General features: G+C 43.2%; 1 protein-coding gene across 1 annotated transcript in view; it reads left to right on the plus strand.

Moving 5' to 3' along the window:
• Window positions 1-17,231, plus strand: part of LOC143279766 (rap guanine nucleotide exchange factor 2-like) — a 104,154-nt gene that overhangs the window by 66,173 nt on the left and 20,750 nt on the right. Inside the window, exons 11-21 of the mRNA XM_076583904.1 lie at window positions 2,710-2,913; window positions 3,522-3,630; window positions 3,991-4,237; window positions 5,668-5,893; window positions 6,353-6,417; window positions 7,477-7,584; window positions 12,263-12,497; window positions 12,861-12,960; window positions 13,504-13,631; window positions 14,100-14,183; window positions 16,681-16,827. Of these exons, the coding sequence (XP_076440019.1) occupies window positions 2,710-2,913; window positions 3,522-3,630; window positions 3,991-4,237; window positions 5,668-5,893; window positions 6,353-6,417; window positions 7,477-7,584; window positions 12,263-12,497; window positions 12,861-12,960; window positions 13,504-13,631; window positions 14,100-14,183; window positions 16,681-16,827 (1,653 nt within the window). The remainder of the gene's footprint in view (window positions 1-2,709; window positions 2,914-3,521; window positions 3,631-3,990; window positions 4,238-5,667; window positions 5,894-6,352; window positions 6,418-7,476; window positions 7,585-12,262; window positions 12,498-12,860; window positions 12,961-13,503; window positions 13,632-14,099; window positions 14,184-16,680; window positions 16,828-17,231) is intronic.

The raw sequence follows: 17,231 nt of genomic DNA on the forward strand, positions 1-17,231 counted from the left end.
GATTAACAAACAGTGCTATTTCACTTGGTGTTGGTGCCTACTGTATTGCTTGCATTAGTACACAATTGCCAGCAAAGGCATTAAACAAAACAAAAGCCTCATGCTTCCAAGTCCATTTCTCTTTTTAACGTTCCTAACATTGAGGTGAGTGGCATGAATGAGGTAGAACCAGAAGGGGAAGAGGGGAGAGGTTGAGTGCATTATCTCCTTTGCAGTGGACTATCCAGCATGGTATACATTATTTTATGTCATACACCAGGCTTTTGAAACACATCCAACACACGTGGAGGAATCTGGTGAACAGTTTCCATGCAGTGCCCCACTGACTCTTCACAGAGTTGAGGAAGAAGAAGAAGATACAGCATGTGTGATAAAGAGCAAGAACAAAGAGAGGAGGGGGAATGTGGGTCAGGACAAAGGAGTAGAGAGACAGCAGGGAGGAGAGAGGAGAGGGAAGGACAGAGGCATGGTGGAGAGTCAGTGGGTCACAGAGTTCATACTGCAGTGTTGGACTGGAACACATGTTTACTGAAGATACTGGAATCTGCACAGGTCTGGCCTCTCAGTGAACCTGCTCAAACGCTGTTCACTCTGTGAGCTTACAACCGGCTAGTTTTTTTGGTCAGATCCTTGTGAGGTCTTCCAGTGGAGAAAAGAAAAATACTTGATAGGCAATGGATGATCTTGCCATAGGAACAGAGAGATCTGTTTTGTTGGATGAACAGCAACTGAGAATTTCTGCTTTCTCGGCTTGAAGATATTGAAAAACTTTTTCTGGTCAAACTTGCACAATATTACTTGACTACAACTGTGTTGATTTGCCCTGATAACAATTTCATTGATAATGAAATGTAGCTGAATGGGTTGCAACACCTGGGCCAGCCAAGCTGTTTGTGCCTGTTGAAACTGACCGATTTGTAGCACAGTGTGTGACTTCATTTTCTGATATTGATAAACTGTTTTCATTTGACTTTTATTTGTTAAGAGTGTGTGCATGTGCGTGTGTGCACATGTATGTGTGTGTATGTATTAAGATTTGAATCTCTCTCTCTCTTCCTCTCTCTCTCTCTCTCTCCCCCCTTTTCCTCCAATGAATTATATAAAAATTACATGAAGCTCGCAGTCATACTTAATTAGGAACCAAGGCCTTGATATGAACCAGTCATATATCTACCCCTTCCCCCCTTCATCCTCCCATCCATCAGTTCGGGAGCAAAGATACAATGTGGACCCTAATACAGCCATCATTTACTTAGTTATTCAGCTTTATCTATTCACTTGTTGTGCTTTAAAGGGCTAGCTGCAACAGGCCCCCAGTGTTGTGGTTTCAGCTGTAACCATTGAGTTGTTGTTGTGTTGTAAAGGGCTGGCTGCTACAGGCCCCCAGTGTTGTGGTTTCAGCTGTAACCATTGAGTTGTATTGTAAAGGGCTGGCTGCTACAGGCCCCCAGTGTTGTGGTTTCAGCTGTAACCATTGAGTTGTTGTGTTGTAAAGGGCTGGCTGCAACAGGCCCCCAGTGTTGTGGTTTCAGCTGTAACCATTGAGTTGTTGTTGTGTTGTAAAGGGCTGGCTGCTACAGGCCGCTGTGTTGTGGTTTCAGCTGTAACCATTGAGTTGTATTGTAAAGGGCTGGCTGCTACAGGCCGCTGTGTTGTGGTTTCAGCTGTAACCATTGAGTTGTGTTGTAAAGGGCTGGCTGCTACAGGCCGCTGTGTTGTGGTTTCAGCTGTAACCATTGAGTTGTTGTGTTGTAAAGGGCTGGCTGCTACAGGCCGCTGTGTTATGTTTTCAGCTGTAACCATTGAGTTGTTGTGTTGTAAAGGGCTGGCTGCTACAGGCCGCTGTGTTATGTTTTCAGCTGTAACCATTGAGTTGTATTGTAAAGGGCTGGCTGCTACAGGCCCCCAGTGTTGTGGTTTCAGCTGTAACCATTGAGTTGTTGTTGTGTTGTAAAGGGCTGGCTGCTACAGGCTGCTGTGTTGTGGTTCCAGCTGTAACCATTGAGTTGTGTTGTAAAGGGCTGGCTGCTACAGACCCCCAGTGTTGTGGTTCCAGCTGTAACCATTGAGTTGTGTTGTAAAGGGCTGGCTGCTACAGGCCGCTGTGTTATGTTTTCAGCTGTAACCATTGAGTTGTTGTGTTGTAAAGGGCTGGCTGCTACAGGCCCCCAGTGTTGTGGTTTCAGCTGTAACCATTGAGTTGTGTTGTAAAGGGCTGGCTGCTACAGGCCCCCAGTGTTGTGGTTTCAGCTGTAACCATTGAGTTGTGTTGTAAAGGGCTGGCTGCTACAGGCCCCCAGTGTTGTGTTTTCAGCTGTAACCATTGAGTTGTATTGTAAAGGGCTGGCTGCTACAGGCTGCTGTGTTGTGGTTTCAGCTGTAACCATTGAGTTGTATTGTAAAGGGCTGGCTGCTACAGGCTGCTGTGTTGTGGTTTCAGCTGTAACCATTGAGTTGTTGTTGTGTTGTATAAGGCTGGCTGCTACAGGCCCCCAGTGTTGTGGTTTCAGCTGTAACCATTGAGTTGTTGTTGTGTTGTAAAGGGCTGGCTGCTACAGGCTGCTGTGTTGTGGTTTCAGCTGTAACCATTGAGTTGTTGTGTTGTAAAGGGCTGGCTGCTACAGGCCCCCAGTGTTGTGGTTTCAGCTGTAACCATTGAGTTGTATTGTAAAGGGCTGGCTGCTACAGGCCGCTGTGTTGTGGTTTCAGCGCATGGTGGGCCAGATGAGCCTGCTGAACATGGCCTGTGCCGCCAAGGCGCGCACCAGGACGGTGACCTTGACCCGGGCCTCGCGGGACGAAGTGCTGCCCTTCTCCATCCTGGGCGGGCAGGAGCGAGGGCAGGGCATCTTCATCACCAAGGTCGCCAAGGATTCCAAGGCAGCGGAGGAGGGGCTCAAGCGAGGGGACCAGGTAGGGATGTGTGCAGGGGTTGGCAGCATCACACCTCTCTTTCTTTTGCTGGGGGTGGGGGTAAGAAAAGAGAATGTTTTTGAGCAAGGTGAGGAAACAAGTCTGTTTTAGAGGACCATTTAATTTTAGTAAGACCACGAAAGACATGTATTACGGGTGTGATGGTAACTTTGACAATCCAGAACATCAGAAAATGCAGAACATCCCATCTCTAGAAGCTTTTCGGCACAGCGACTCCCTGTGCAGTGCAGCTGGATGAATGAATGAAGTTAAGTTGTGAAGAGTTTTTACATATGTACCAGTGTCTTGTGAGGCAATCTGTTTTTTGTCAAAGAGTTTCACGCAGGATCAGACAACTGTTTAAGAGGTTGAAGGCAAATCAGAACACTCCGCCATCCATCCTGTCATGTCACAGTGTATAATATTGACCTTACGAAATGAAGACAGTAGTTTGATAGTCTTTACATAGAACAGTCTGATCAGCTGTTATGTCTTGTTAGTTAAGTGAGTGATATAGTAGAATGAAGTCTTTTTAGTCTTGTCAGTAGGGGTGATTGGTTCTTTGTTGTTGTTGCTGTTTTTGAGAGATAATGTGATGTTGTATGCAGATTCTGGAGGTCAATGGTCACAAGTTCACAGAGATGTTCTGTAGCAAAGCACTGGAGATACTGCGAGGAACAACACATCTGTCGTTATCAGTCAAATCCAACTTGCAAGGTGAAACCTTTTTCATTTTTGCTGTTGTTCACATCAGATGACCTTGATTTTCCTTGAATCTTTAAGTAGTACATACACATGTGCACACACACACATTTACACACACATGCATACACACAGACTCACTTGCTCTCTCTTCGCTTTTTTCCTGAACATTAATACATACCACAAACAAACAAAATAAACAAAAACACCCCCACCTCAGTCCAGACTAAAATTAAACACAAAAAACCACCAAACCAAACCAACCAAAATAGAAGGCTAAAGGACTGTGCACGTCCTCCCCATCCCATCCCCTTACCACCCTCTCTGACAGATTTCAAAATGCCAGTGTATATCCTTATCCCCCCTCTCTGACAGATTTCAAAGAGATGCTGAAGTCAGCAGAGAAAGCGCCGGGTCGGAAGGTGAAGCGTGAGGAGAACACGATGACCCAGATGGCGCGGTACCGGCTGTCAGTGCCGGACCTGGACACCACGCTGTCCTACATCACCACCACCAAGACGGAGGAGAAGAAGTCTGACCGCAAGGGCCTCTTCAGCCTGGCCGCCAAGCCACGAATCAAGAAAGCCCTGGAGAAGATGAACATCCTGCCCGCCTTTGCTGGGTGAGGCCATGTTTTTTGTCCTCTGTTGTCATACATTGTGCTTGCTGTCTTAACTTTGAGGCCTGGAGAAGATGAACATCCTGCCCGCCTTTGCTGGGTGAGGCCATGTTTTTTGTCTTCTGTTGTCATACATTGTGCTTGCTGTCTTAACTTTGAGGCCTGGAAAAGATAAACATCCTGACCGTCTTTGCTGGGTTTTTTGTCTTCTGTTCTTGCTGTCTTAACTTGGAGGTCCTGGAAAAGACATTCTGACTGCCCTTGCTGGGTGAGGCTATGTTTTTGTTTTTTGCCTGTTGTCATCGTGCTTGCTGTCCTGACTTGGAGGCCCTGGAAGAGATAAACATTCTGACCACCTTTACCATTTTTGTGCAGACTGTTGTCTTTCGTCATTGATGTTCTTGCTAACTTCACATAGAGACCTAGGGAATATGCCTTTGCTGGTGGCAGGGTGAGACATTCTCTCTTGACACTGGTTCCTTGTCTATCCGCTACAAGGTGATTTAGACATATACACATTCATTCATTCATTTCAGCACACACACACACACACACACACACACACACACAGTGGGTTTGGAGAATGGCTGAAGGATTGGATATGGAGAGAGACCATCCTTGTAAACTGTTCTCTTTTTTGTGATAATTGGTCTTGCTATCTTAACCTTAAAAAATATTACCAGTAAAAGAACACTGTTATACCCTTTATTTAGACAGCCATTCTCTGTTTTGGAGGAATGTGTTGATCTGAATGTCAGAAAGGCAAGTCTAAAAGCAGACACTGCAGGTATTCAGTTTGGAATATAACACACAAACGCAAACAGGTGAAAAAGATCCTACTTGCCAGGAGTCAGTATGACTAAGAAATTACAGTAAGATAAGAAGTCCCCTTTTTTTTTAGAGGGAGAAAAAACTTTAAAAGAAACAACTTTTTAAAACAGATCACTGAAGATGGTTGTATTGAATCATAGTACATTTCCCTGCAGCTTCCCTGGTTTTCTTCGCTGTTTCCCTAAGTACAATATCAGAACTTTGCAGACTGCCTTGCTTGGAATCAAAATGCAGTATTGTCAAGCTGTTTGAACCAGGGCAGTTAGGGCAGGCTCTCTCTTCTTTAACAAACAGCGGAGACAGAATCTTAGACTGCTTTAGGAATTGCACTTTGCAGGGAAGTTGTGATATAGAATAGTTCACTTAAGATAGAAAAATCAGTATATCTCATCAAAAATTCTGTTTTGCATGAGGTTTGGATATAGAAAAGTTCACTTAAAAAAAGAAAAAAGAAAAAAAAAAGAATCAGTAAATCGCATAATGTCAAGAAGTGTGCTTTGTAGGGAGGTTGGGATATAGAAATGCTCTTTTCAAAAAACAAAATTTAGCATATCTTACACTGTACAGACTGTTTATGTGTCATTGCATTTCCCACTGCCCAGGAACAGCATCAACCATTCTGATGAGAGCCTGAACATAAAGCCATCACGCAAGTCCTCCACATCCTCCTCCTCCTCCTCCATCACGGGGCCCTCCAACCACCTGAGTGCCAGCAACCCTGACCTCTCCACTCTCACCCTGGGCATAGAAGACAAGGCAGAGTTCCCAGAGCACGTCATCAAGATCTTCCGTGCAGACCAGTCCTTCAAGTTCCTCCTCATTCACAAGGTCAGTACCTGTCTGTGAGCTTCATCATAGTTGTGATGATGGTGGTTATTACTTTCATGTGGATTGTTCTGGGTCTTAACAATGATCATAGTTGTGATGATGGTGGTTATTACTTTCATGTGGATTGTTCTGGGTCTTAACAGTTATCATTGGTGATAATGATAATTACTTGGACAATGATCACAAGAAATGAATGCTGCCTTGCTTGGGTTATGTTTACAGTAAATGAATACTTCCTTGATTTTTTTCCTATGAATTTACAGGGCACTTAAAGTAAGTTGTGAAAGAATTGAGTGTTAGGCATAGGTTTAATCATGCTGAAATGAGTTAATGAGTTGTCTCGGTACAATTGTCAGAGTTTAGTACAGTGTGGACATGAGTTAATGGCCATTACCATTCGCATGCCATTATCCTCAACATAATCACTATCAGTGTTACCCGTTGTTTTGGGATTTCCAGGAAACGACAGCCAAAGAAGTTGTGATGCTGGCATTACAGGAATTTGGTGTCACAGAATGCAGCGGGTAAGTGATGTGCTGTATGAATTGTGGGTTTGGGAACTCCTTTCACAAACAGCATTGTGATTAAAAGAGAGAAGTATATATAGCAGCCTGACTGATTGTGATTGCATGCCTGAAATACAGTAAAATAGTCTTTGGGATAGCATTTGTGGAAGTGTTTTTTTTATTTTTTTATTCTTTTATATTCACCTTTAGATATTTTTCTTCCTTCCTGTATCTTCTCATTTCTTTCTTTCTTTTCTTTCTCACTCCTGTTATTTTATCCCTTCTTTTTTTTCCCCCTTTTCTTTAAATAATCAATACCTCTCAGCATTCTGCAATGACACTGACAATCAACAGACTAAGACAGCATGTTGATCAGAGCATTTGATCACAGACAGATTCTGATTATAATTTGTTAAATGTCCTGTAGCCTTTTATGGCCATGGGGACAGTGAATTCCTAATGACATGGGGAGGCGGAGCCCAATCCTCTCCTTCCACCATTTTAGCCTTCCCCAGCCAAAATCAGGTACCCATTGACTTTGGGTAGAGTGAGGAAAACTGCAGTGAAGTGCCTTTCTTAAGGGCACAACACCATGCTGAAATGGGGCCCCAAGCCCCAGCCACTGGTGAACAGTAGATCACAAGTCCAACATCAAACCAGTTCTGCCACAATTTTGAATGACGATGGCAAAATGAAGACAATATCAGCAGTGATGAAAGCTGTGCCGTGTGTTAGCGTAGGACTGTTGGCACTTGTCTTTGTCAGGTGACAGTGAAGAAAGTTCTTTCACTTTCAAGTTCAGTTTCAGGTTTAAGAAAGTGTCAGAGCATGTGGACCGATCCATATAATCTACATCACATCTGCTTGGAAAAAGAAGAAGAAAAAAAAAAGCTACAGATGCTTGACCATCGCACAAACCCAACACATTTCATTTGTGTAAAACATTAACATAAACTGAAATAAAATAATTAAACAGAATAGATAAGTAAATATATTAATGAAAAGAAAGTTGTGGTGTTGAAGTGTAAGGGCAGTGTGAAGATGAGGGGTCTGACTGCAGGAGGGCTGTGTTGGCAGGAACTTCTCACTGTGCGAGGTGACGGTCGAGTCAGAGAACTTCATCAAACGACGCCGGCTACCTGACCAGCTCAACAACCTGCCTGAACGCCTTAATCTCAAGGGCAGGTGAGACCAGGTTTTCTTTCACTATGTGTGTGTGTATGTGTGTGTGTGTGTGTGTTTGTGAATGAGTACATTATGGTGTTAGACAGTTACTTTTCTTTGCAGGTTTTTTTTTTTTTTTTTTTTTTTTTTTTAATATGGAATGGACATAATGATAAATGTCTTTTGTTTCAGAAGTTTGAAATTATTTTCAGGGACATAATGATTGATATCTTTTGTTTCAGAAGTTGAAATTATTTTCAGGTTGCAGTTTGTGTTGGTATGAAAGTGACAGTGATTGATGTGTTGGGGTAAAAAGTAAAAGGAATAAAGAAAGCAAAACACAGCATAGCTTCAGTTCATCAGTTAGCAGCTGCAAAAGAGCGTTGGACTTAGGAGCTGGAAAATTAGCAAACAAACAAACATATCGTGTTCTGTCACATACTATTAAAAAAGAAAACAATAAAAGCAAAACAACAACAACATGATGAACATAAAACTTGAGTCACTTGCTGATGTGGTTGCGTCGATGATTTAACCGCAAGAGATTTCTGTCAGTGATGGTGCGGAGAAGCGTCTCTGATGTGGCCAGGTAGTTGGCAGGGAAAAGGTTCTGTTGGTTTACAGCCTGGAAATGAGGGTCTGGTGTCACTCACTACCCAACACGGTGGAGACATTTTGTTTTGGGGGGGGGCTAGCTGTTTTCTTTGTCAGATATACCTGTAGCACTATACCAATTCAGGAACCTGACGTTTTATTGACTTGTTTGTGTCTTGCTCAGAGGGTTCCTTTTTTTTCTTCTTCTTTTTTTTGTTTGTTTTGGTTTTTGATATTACTGCTACAGATATGGTGCTGTAAATATACTGCCATGAACATTTTGTTTGCTGGAACTGTAATGATTTGTCGCCGTATCGTGTATGTGTGGTGATAGTGTATCCCAAGTATTTTGTTTGCTGCATATGTATCAACTTGTTCTCTTTTCAACACTGTATGACATGAATTTGAATGTCAGGTTTGAGCATTTTCCTTTTTTCTATTTGTTAATTCTTTCGTTTTCTGCTATCATTTGTTATGCAATATTTTTTGTTTTTTTGTTTTTGTTGTTGTTTTTTTAGAAGGAGATGAACAAGTAGATAGTGCTTCAGAAAACCGAGTTTTATTCTTTGGTGTAGACCATATTCTAATGATGCCAGTTCACTTTTATTGTATTCATTTGTCAGATTTGATTTTGCTTAGTGAGTTTGTGGGGTTTTGTTCATTTTATTGTATTTTCTAAAAGACAATTTTGTGTTCAAGAAAAATGAAGTGACTTAAAAAAATTTTTAAAAAAAGATAGAGGGAATAATGACAGACTGGAAGAGAGGAGGTGAGGATTAACAAGAGACTTCAGTTCTCTTTCAGTAGGGGTGGGGGGCAGGGTGTGTGGAGGAGGATGCAGTAGTTCTAAGCACAATGTATTACATCATTGTCTGCTAGTGAACATTGATTCATAGTATATGTAGGGATGAAGCAACGATGTGTATCTCAGCCAGTGAAGGTGTTTGGCCCTGCTTGTTTGTGTTGGGCTGGGCAGTGGGCCCTGTCCAGGTAGCACGTGTAATGCCGGCCAGTCCCTCCTGTCAGTCCACAGCCAGTGTCCACCGTCAGCACTGTGCCTGCCTGCACAGACCTCACTCTTGTCTCTGGGGCATGGGGTCACGTCACACATGAACTGTAGGCCGCCCTCTCTCCTGCACTGCCTGCTGGGGGTGACAGTCTGACCGCCACACGTCAGGCTTGTTGTCTTGGCTGTCCGTCGCCCGTTCTCTTCCCCCCCCACCCCCCCAGCCTGTCCGTAAAGCACCACCACGGTTTAGGGTACTGCCTCTCTGCATGCAGGACTGAAGCTTTTGGCGGACTGATACTGATGTGACCGTCTGCCCCTCTCACTGGCTTTTTTTTGTCATGGTCTCTCTTGGCTTCAGGCTGGGACAGCAGAGTCCTTAACAGGGCCAAGAAACTCACTGGCTTTTTGCATGGTCCTTTTTGTGCTGTGATGGAGGTGGGGGGAGACTGCTCTAACTTGGTCACACAATGTATCAGTGTCTTTTTCTCTTTTTTTTTTTTTCTTTCCTGTTCTTATTCTCCTGCCCAGCTTTCTTTTCGATTCTTGCTCACATTTAATTTTGTTTTGACACTTTGTTTTGGGAGGGTAGGGGGTGGGTGGGAGGGGGGGGTGGTGGAAAGATAAGATGAAAGCAAGGCACTTTCCTGACCTTGACCCTGACCCTGGTCCTGAATTACCTTCCCAAATTGACTGCCCCTCGATCCCCCTCCCCCCAACCCCTACCCTTTTTTTTTCCCCCATTTCCCTCTCCCATCCACATGTCACCCCTCCTGCTCCCTTACAGCCTCCCTCCAGCACACGTGTGCTCCCCACCCTCCTCCATCCCATCAGGCCACTGAAGGCATGGAACAAGTATTGGCTGGCACCTGTTGTGTTTTGTGTTGTGTTGGCTGCCCACTCTTCCTGCTTTTTTGTGGTGGCCACACTTTGTGTCGGTCTGCATGCCAAGAGACGGACACAACACTGATATTTGTCTTTCTGTGCATTCACATTCATGATTCCTCTTTCTCTGCATTCACATTCATGATTTTTGTCTTTCTGTGCATTCACATTTATGATTCGTCTTTTTGTGCATTCGCATTATGTGCCATATTACAGAATATCACAACCACTGCTTGGTATCCTTGTTGTTATTGCATCACATGTGTGACCAACTACAACACACCGTTCAGTACTTGACCGAGTGGTGTCACACGTGTGGCATCTGAACACAGCCCATGCAGCCAAACCTTGGCGTACCATAATGTTTTACACCGAATCAGATTGTAAACCACAGACTACATCACACCAGACGCTGTTGCACCAGTCACCACCAAACTATACATGTCAGACTGCACCACACTGCACCACACTACACACCACCACATCATGCCACACACCACACCATACACCATCACATCACACCACCACACTACAAATCACACCATCTCACTACTCTGTACCTTAATGTATCTCACCACATGTATTTTTATATCAGTTCATGCCTTACACTTTACGATGCATAGCAACAAAACACACAAGAATTGGGGTAAGTTGTTGCTTGAAGTGCTCTCTTTCTAAAAAGTTTTCCTTTCTCTTTTTCTTTTTTTCTTGTTACTGAACCACATCAAGATCGAAGAGGTCACAACATTATTGTATTGACCAGCCATCTGCCCTTTGTGTCTTTTTCTGTTACTTCTTTCTGTTTCTGTTGCCTGTGTCCGAGCGATATAGTTTTTCTGAGAAACACCTATACTTTCCTTTGTCTTTTGTGAAGCAAGGAGGGGAAAGGGAAGGGAGGAGTGAGGGAGTGGGGTGAGGAAGAATAACTCAGTATTCAAACATAATATGACGTAGTTATGTATACCCAGAATACAGTGGATGGGAATGTGCGTGCATGTCTGGCTGATACGACGGGCAATAGCTTGTTTCATCACATGTTAATTCAGATTAACTTGCATTTGCATGTCATGGTTTTTATGTATATGCAGTTTGTATCTAGCTTATGTTGTTGTTTTTTTGCAAAAGTAACCACATTTATCCAGGTTTTGGAGCAAAAGTAACAGCTGAGCTAAGTGCATATGGCATGTCTGCTTGATCTTTTGTGTGTGCAGATTTGACAGTGTCTAGTATGTGATTGGATAGTGATGAAAACGATCTTCAAATATGCCGTATATTGAAGTATCTATGGAGGGTAATGATGAATTAGACCTATTTCAACATGGATACATTGAAATATGTTTTCAGTCTGAGCTGTATTTACCATCATTTACTTAAAATTACAGCTTTATCTTCTTTATGTCTTGCATGACTGATTCGTCACTGACTTTGCCCATTTTCTCTCAGACTGTGTCATGTGTGTTTTCGCTTCAGCTAAGTGCAGTGGAAATTTGCCTTTCATCTTTCTCTTTTTCCAAACAGCATCTGTGGCATTCTTTTCGTTTTTTTGTTGGTCTTTTTCCACTGCACTCAGAAATAATAGCATGATATTTTTTAAATTGTTCCTCTGATTTTGATCAGGGTCAGAGTACATACTTACTTGCTTACTTTGTGTACACAACATAGTCAGTAAAAGGACAACATATGAAAATGTGGAACAGAGAAAAATGTTCAAGACTCCCCTGTCTCATTCCCAGTCCCAAGATCTTTTTGATCACAATCAGCCTCCTGGTGGTGTGCTCCAGTAAAGCACAGCAAGTATCATTTGTTCTTCAACCAGAAGTTTACAAAAAAACAACAACAAAGGCTTTGATTGATAGATTTGGTCAGATAGACACAGATAAAAAATATTGATCAGGTCATGATGACATTGGGATGGCCATGTTGTGTACACAGAGAGGACCGAGTGTCCTGTTCCACAAGTCATTAACACCTGTGTATCTGGAACTGTCAGCTGTGTGCTAACTGGCTACAGTGAATGTCGTGAGGTAAGAATCAGTCCAGGGCAGTATTCTAGACTTGACCTCATTGGCTCTTTCCCTTCCTTCCTTCCTGCCGCCCCCTGGGCATTGTGCGCTGTGCGTGGCACTCTGTGGGCTGACGGGATGGCGCTGTGCTGTGCTGTCCGCCTTGGGGACTGGCTGGGGATTTCAGACGTTCTGTGCCTCGTGTGCATAGATTCTACCTGAAGAACAACATGAGCACAGAGCCCCTGATCCCGGACGACATGATTGGGGAGCTGCTGAAGGAGAGCCAGATCCTGCTGCTGCAGCTCAATGCCACAGAGGTAGCCTGGCAGCTCACCCTGGAGGACTTCAAGGTCTTCAAGGACATCGAGCCCACAGAGTACATTGACGAGCTCTTTGAGATCCACTCCAAGTATGGCTGCCCCATGATCCGCAAGTTTGCTGAGGTGAGAGACAGGGGCTTGTGGAGTTACAGAGATGTGATTCTTGATGTTTGTCAGGTTGTGAGTGAGTGAATGAATGTGTGTGTGTGTGTGTGTGTGTGTGTGTGTGTGCATAATTTTTGTTTTCCTTACTTCTGGGTGCTTACCAGAGATATTGTTTTTTGTTTTGTTTTGCTAGAAATATGTGATGAATGGAGCAGGTGATTCTTTAATTCCTCAGAATTTATTTCTGGAAGTAATTGATAACTGATATAAATGAATATTGGCGCTGAAGATAATGATTATTTTATTTACTATTTGGTCAATGGATTGTGTGAGAATGATAGGCGTGGCTGTACCCTGTTCAGTGTGTGTGTTCTGTTTCAGCTGGTGAACCGGGAGATGTTCTGGGTGGTGACAGAGATCTGTGGAGAGCCCAACGTTGTGAAGCGGATGAAACTGATCAAACACTTCATCAAGATTGCAAGTAGGTGCACTGGGTTACTGCTTGGTCTGCTTGTATTGACTGATTCTGTTAATGGTTGTTCAGGTGGTTATCCAGTGCTGTTTTCTCATTTTTTGTTTGGTATCTATAGATCAGCAATTCTCTTTCTTGAAAATGTACAGCTTTTTACGGCAAATTGCCAACAACTGAATCATCATTGGATAATGATCATTTTTCAGCCATCTTATCTTTCATCTTGATGCCATAAAAAAGCCTACCATGCCCCATCTTTTGTTTTTTAAGTGTTGTGTTATCTATTTCTTAGATCAGCTTAAGATTGAGCCAACAAATCTGCCTTCACAAGATTTAGATAATATGAATAGATACTGGTACAGAAAACTGACATGAATTTCTAACAGATGTGAACTAGCCCATCTGGTACAGTGCCACACAAACAGTATGTGTTTTGATAGTATTACCTGAACACGACAGTGCATATATAGTTTCAGGTTAAAGTGTATGTGTCCTGATGAGTTGTAAGTGAACTGCTGACTTTGTTTATATTTGAATTCCATCTGTGTGTAGAGTGCTGCAAGGACTACAAGAATTTCAACTCCATGTTTGCCATCTTGAGTGGCTTGGGGCATGGGTCAGTGTCCCGACTTCGCAGCACCTGGGAAAAGCTGCCCAACAAGTACTGCAGGATGTTTCAGGTCAGACCATGATACACTGTGTCACACTGTGTCCAGGAGGTTGTGTGACAGATCGCTAGATTGTTAGCAGGCAAGGGTGAAAGTGGGGTGTTCAAAAGTCACTGGTGAATGTTTGTTTATCTAGTTACTCCATATTAGTATGTGTCATATGCTATATGCTTCCTAAGACTGATGCCATAGTTGTTTTTTTCTTAATTCTAGAACAGAAATTCATTTCATTTTGAGAACTGTGCTGAAGCTGAAGAAAAATATGAATGCATGTATTAGTTCAGCATAAAGTCACATTATTGTTACCTCAATACAAATAGTGATGGTGAGATCACACACACACCCCCACCCCCCTCCTCCCAACAAACACACACACACACACACACACACACACCCTCATACCCCCCGCCCTCACCCCCGCCCCCTCCCACACACACACGCACGACATGAAGCGGTGAATGAGGTAGCTGTTTGCTGCAGGACCTGGAGACCTTGATGGACCCGTCACGCAACATGGCCAAGTACCGCAACCTTCTCAACAGTGAACACATCCAGCCACCCGTGGTCAGTTGATCTGGCTGTGTACTCACCAGCTTTAGTTCTTTTCTTTTCTTGTTTTGTTGTTGACATTGATGGACATTGATGTACATGTTAAGACATATCCATGTTGACACTGGTGTACATGTGAAGCCCTGTACATGTTGACGTTGATGTACATGTGAAGCCCTGTGTTGACATTGATGTACATGTTGACATTAGTGTACATGTGAAACCTTGTGCTGACATTGATGCACTTGTGAAGTCTTGTGTTGACAGTGGTGTACATATGAAGCCCTGTGTTGACATTGATGTAAATGTGAAGCCCTGTGTTGACATTGATGTACATGTGAAGCCCTGTCCATGTTGACATTTGTGTATGTGTGAAGCCTTGTGTTGACATTGATGTAAATGTGAAGCCTTGTGTTGACAGTGGTGTACATGTGAAGCCCTGTGTTGACAGTGGTGTACATGTGAAGCCCTGTGTTGACAATGGTGTACATGTGAAGCCCTGTGTTGACATTGATGTACATGTGAAGCCTTGTGTTGACAATGGTGTACATGTGAAGCCTTGTGTTGACAATGGTGTACATGTGAAGCCCTGTGTTGACAATGATGTACATGTGAAGCCTTGTGTTGACAATGGTGTACATGTGAAGCCTTGTGTTGACAATGGTGTACATGTGAAGCCTTGTGTTGACAATGGTGTACATGTGAAGCTTTGTGTTGACATTGATGTAAATGTGAAGCCTTGTATTGAGGGTGGTGTACATGTGAAGCCTTGTATTGACAATGGTGTACATGTGAAGTCCTGTGTTGACAATGGTGTACATGTGAAGTCCTGTCCATGCCCTGTGCTGACAATGGTGTACACATGAAGACATGTCCATACTGACAGTGGTGTACACATGAAGACATGTCCATACTGACAATGGTGTACACATGAAGACATATCCATGCTGACAACACAATGGTGTGCACATGAAGACATGTCCATACTGACAATGGTGTACACATGAAGACATATCCATGCTGACAACACAATGGTGTACACATGAAGACATATCCATGCTGACAATGGTGTACACATGAAGACATATCTATACTGACAACACAATGGTGTGCGCATGAAGACATATCCATGCTGACAATGGTGTACACATGAAGACATATCCATGCTGACAATGGTGTACACATGAAGACATATCTATACTGACAATGGTGTACATATGAAGACACATCCAAGCTGACAATGGTGTACACATGACATACTGACAATGGTGTACACATGAAGACATATCCATACTGACAGTGGTGTACACATGAAGACATATCCATACTGACAGTGGTGTACACATGAAGACATATCCATACTGACAGTGGTGTACACATGAAGACATATCCATACTGACAGTGGTGTACACATGAAGACATATCCATACTGACAGTGGTGTACACATGAAGACATATCCATACTGACAGTTGTGTACACATGAAGACATATCCATACTGACCATGGTGTACACATGAAGACATATCCATACTGACAATGGTGTACTCATGAAGACATATCCATACTGACAGTGGTGTACACATGAAGACATATCCATACTGACAATGGTGTACACGTGAAGACATATCCATGCTGACAACACAATGGTGTACACATGAAGACATGTCCATACTGACAGTGGTGTACACATGAAGACATATCCATACTGACAGTGGTGTACACGTGAAGACATATCCATGCTGACAACACAATGGTGTACACATGAAGACATGTCCATACTGACAGTGGTGTACACATGAAGACATATCCATACTGACAGTGGTGTACACATGAAGACATATCCATACTGACCATGGTGTACACATGAAGACATATCCATACTGACAATAGTGTACTCATGAAGACATATCCATACTGACCATGGTGTACACATGAAGACATATCCATACTGACAATGGTGTACTCATGAAGACATATCCATACTGACAGTGGTGTACACATGAAGACATATCCATGCTGACAACACAATGGTGTACACATGAAGACATATCCATGCTGACAGTGGTGTACACATGAAGACATGTCCATACTGACAGTGGTGTACACATGAAGACATATCCATACTGACAGTGGTGTACACATGAAGACATATCCATACTGACCATGGTGTACACATGAAGACATATCCATACTGACAATGGTGTACTCATGAAGACATATCCATACTGACCATGGTGTACACATGAAGACATATCCATACTGACAATGGTGTACTCATGAAGACATATCCATACTGACAGTGGTGTACACATGAAGACATGTCCATACTGACAGTGGTGTACACATGAAGACATATCCATACTGACCAAGGTGTACACATGAAGACATGTCCATACTGACATTGGTGTACACATGAAGACATATCCCTACTGACAGTGGTGTACACATGAAGACATATCCCTACTGACATTGGTGTACACATGAAGACATATCCATGCCCTGTGCGGACAGATCCCCATCTTCCCTGTGGTGAAGAAGGACCTGACTTTCATCCACCTGGGCAACGACTCCTATGTGGAGGGACTGGTCAACTTTGAGAAACTGCGCATGATCGCCAAGGAGATCAGGCACACCACACATTTCTGTTCTTCTACATATGTAAGTGAAAATGGTGTTCATGAGCATGCTGCTGTTTGTGTGTGTGTTTGTGTGTGTGTGTGTAAAATTAGTTTTACTATTGTTGCGGTGTGAATGATAACCTGTATTAGAGAAGGGGACATCAGAACACTGTTTACTGTCACTGTCACACGTTTTTGTTTGTTGTTCACATGGGGGAGTCTGTGCCTGCGTGTGTAGGTGTGAGTGTTCATTCTAGCATGGATGTTCATGCACATAACGTTGGTCAAACAATAATAGTATGTACGGCAGTTGTTAGCAGGGTGTGCTGTGGTGGATTTTATACCTCTGACACAGTGATGATGATGTCAAGTGTGTGAGGGAGACATGTGGTTTTCACTGGGGTGGGGGGGGGAGCAGCATGTGGTGTGCGGTTAGGTAAGAGA

This window comes from Babylonia areolata, chromosome 1 (genome assembly GCF_041734735.1).
Source record: "Babylonia areolata isolate BAREFJ2019XMU chromosome 1, ASM4173473v1, whole genome shotgun sequence".
Lineage (NCBI taxonomy): Eukaryota > Metazoa > Mollusca > Gastropoda > Neogastropoda > Buccinidae > Babylonia > Babylonia areolata.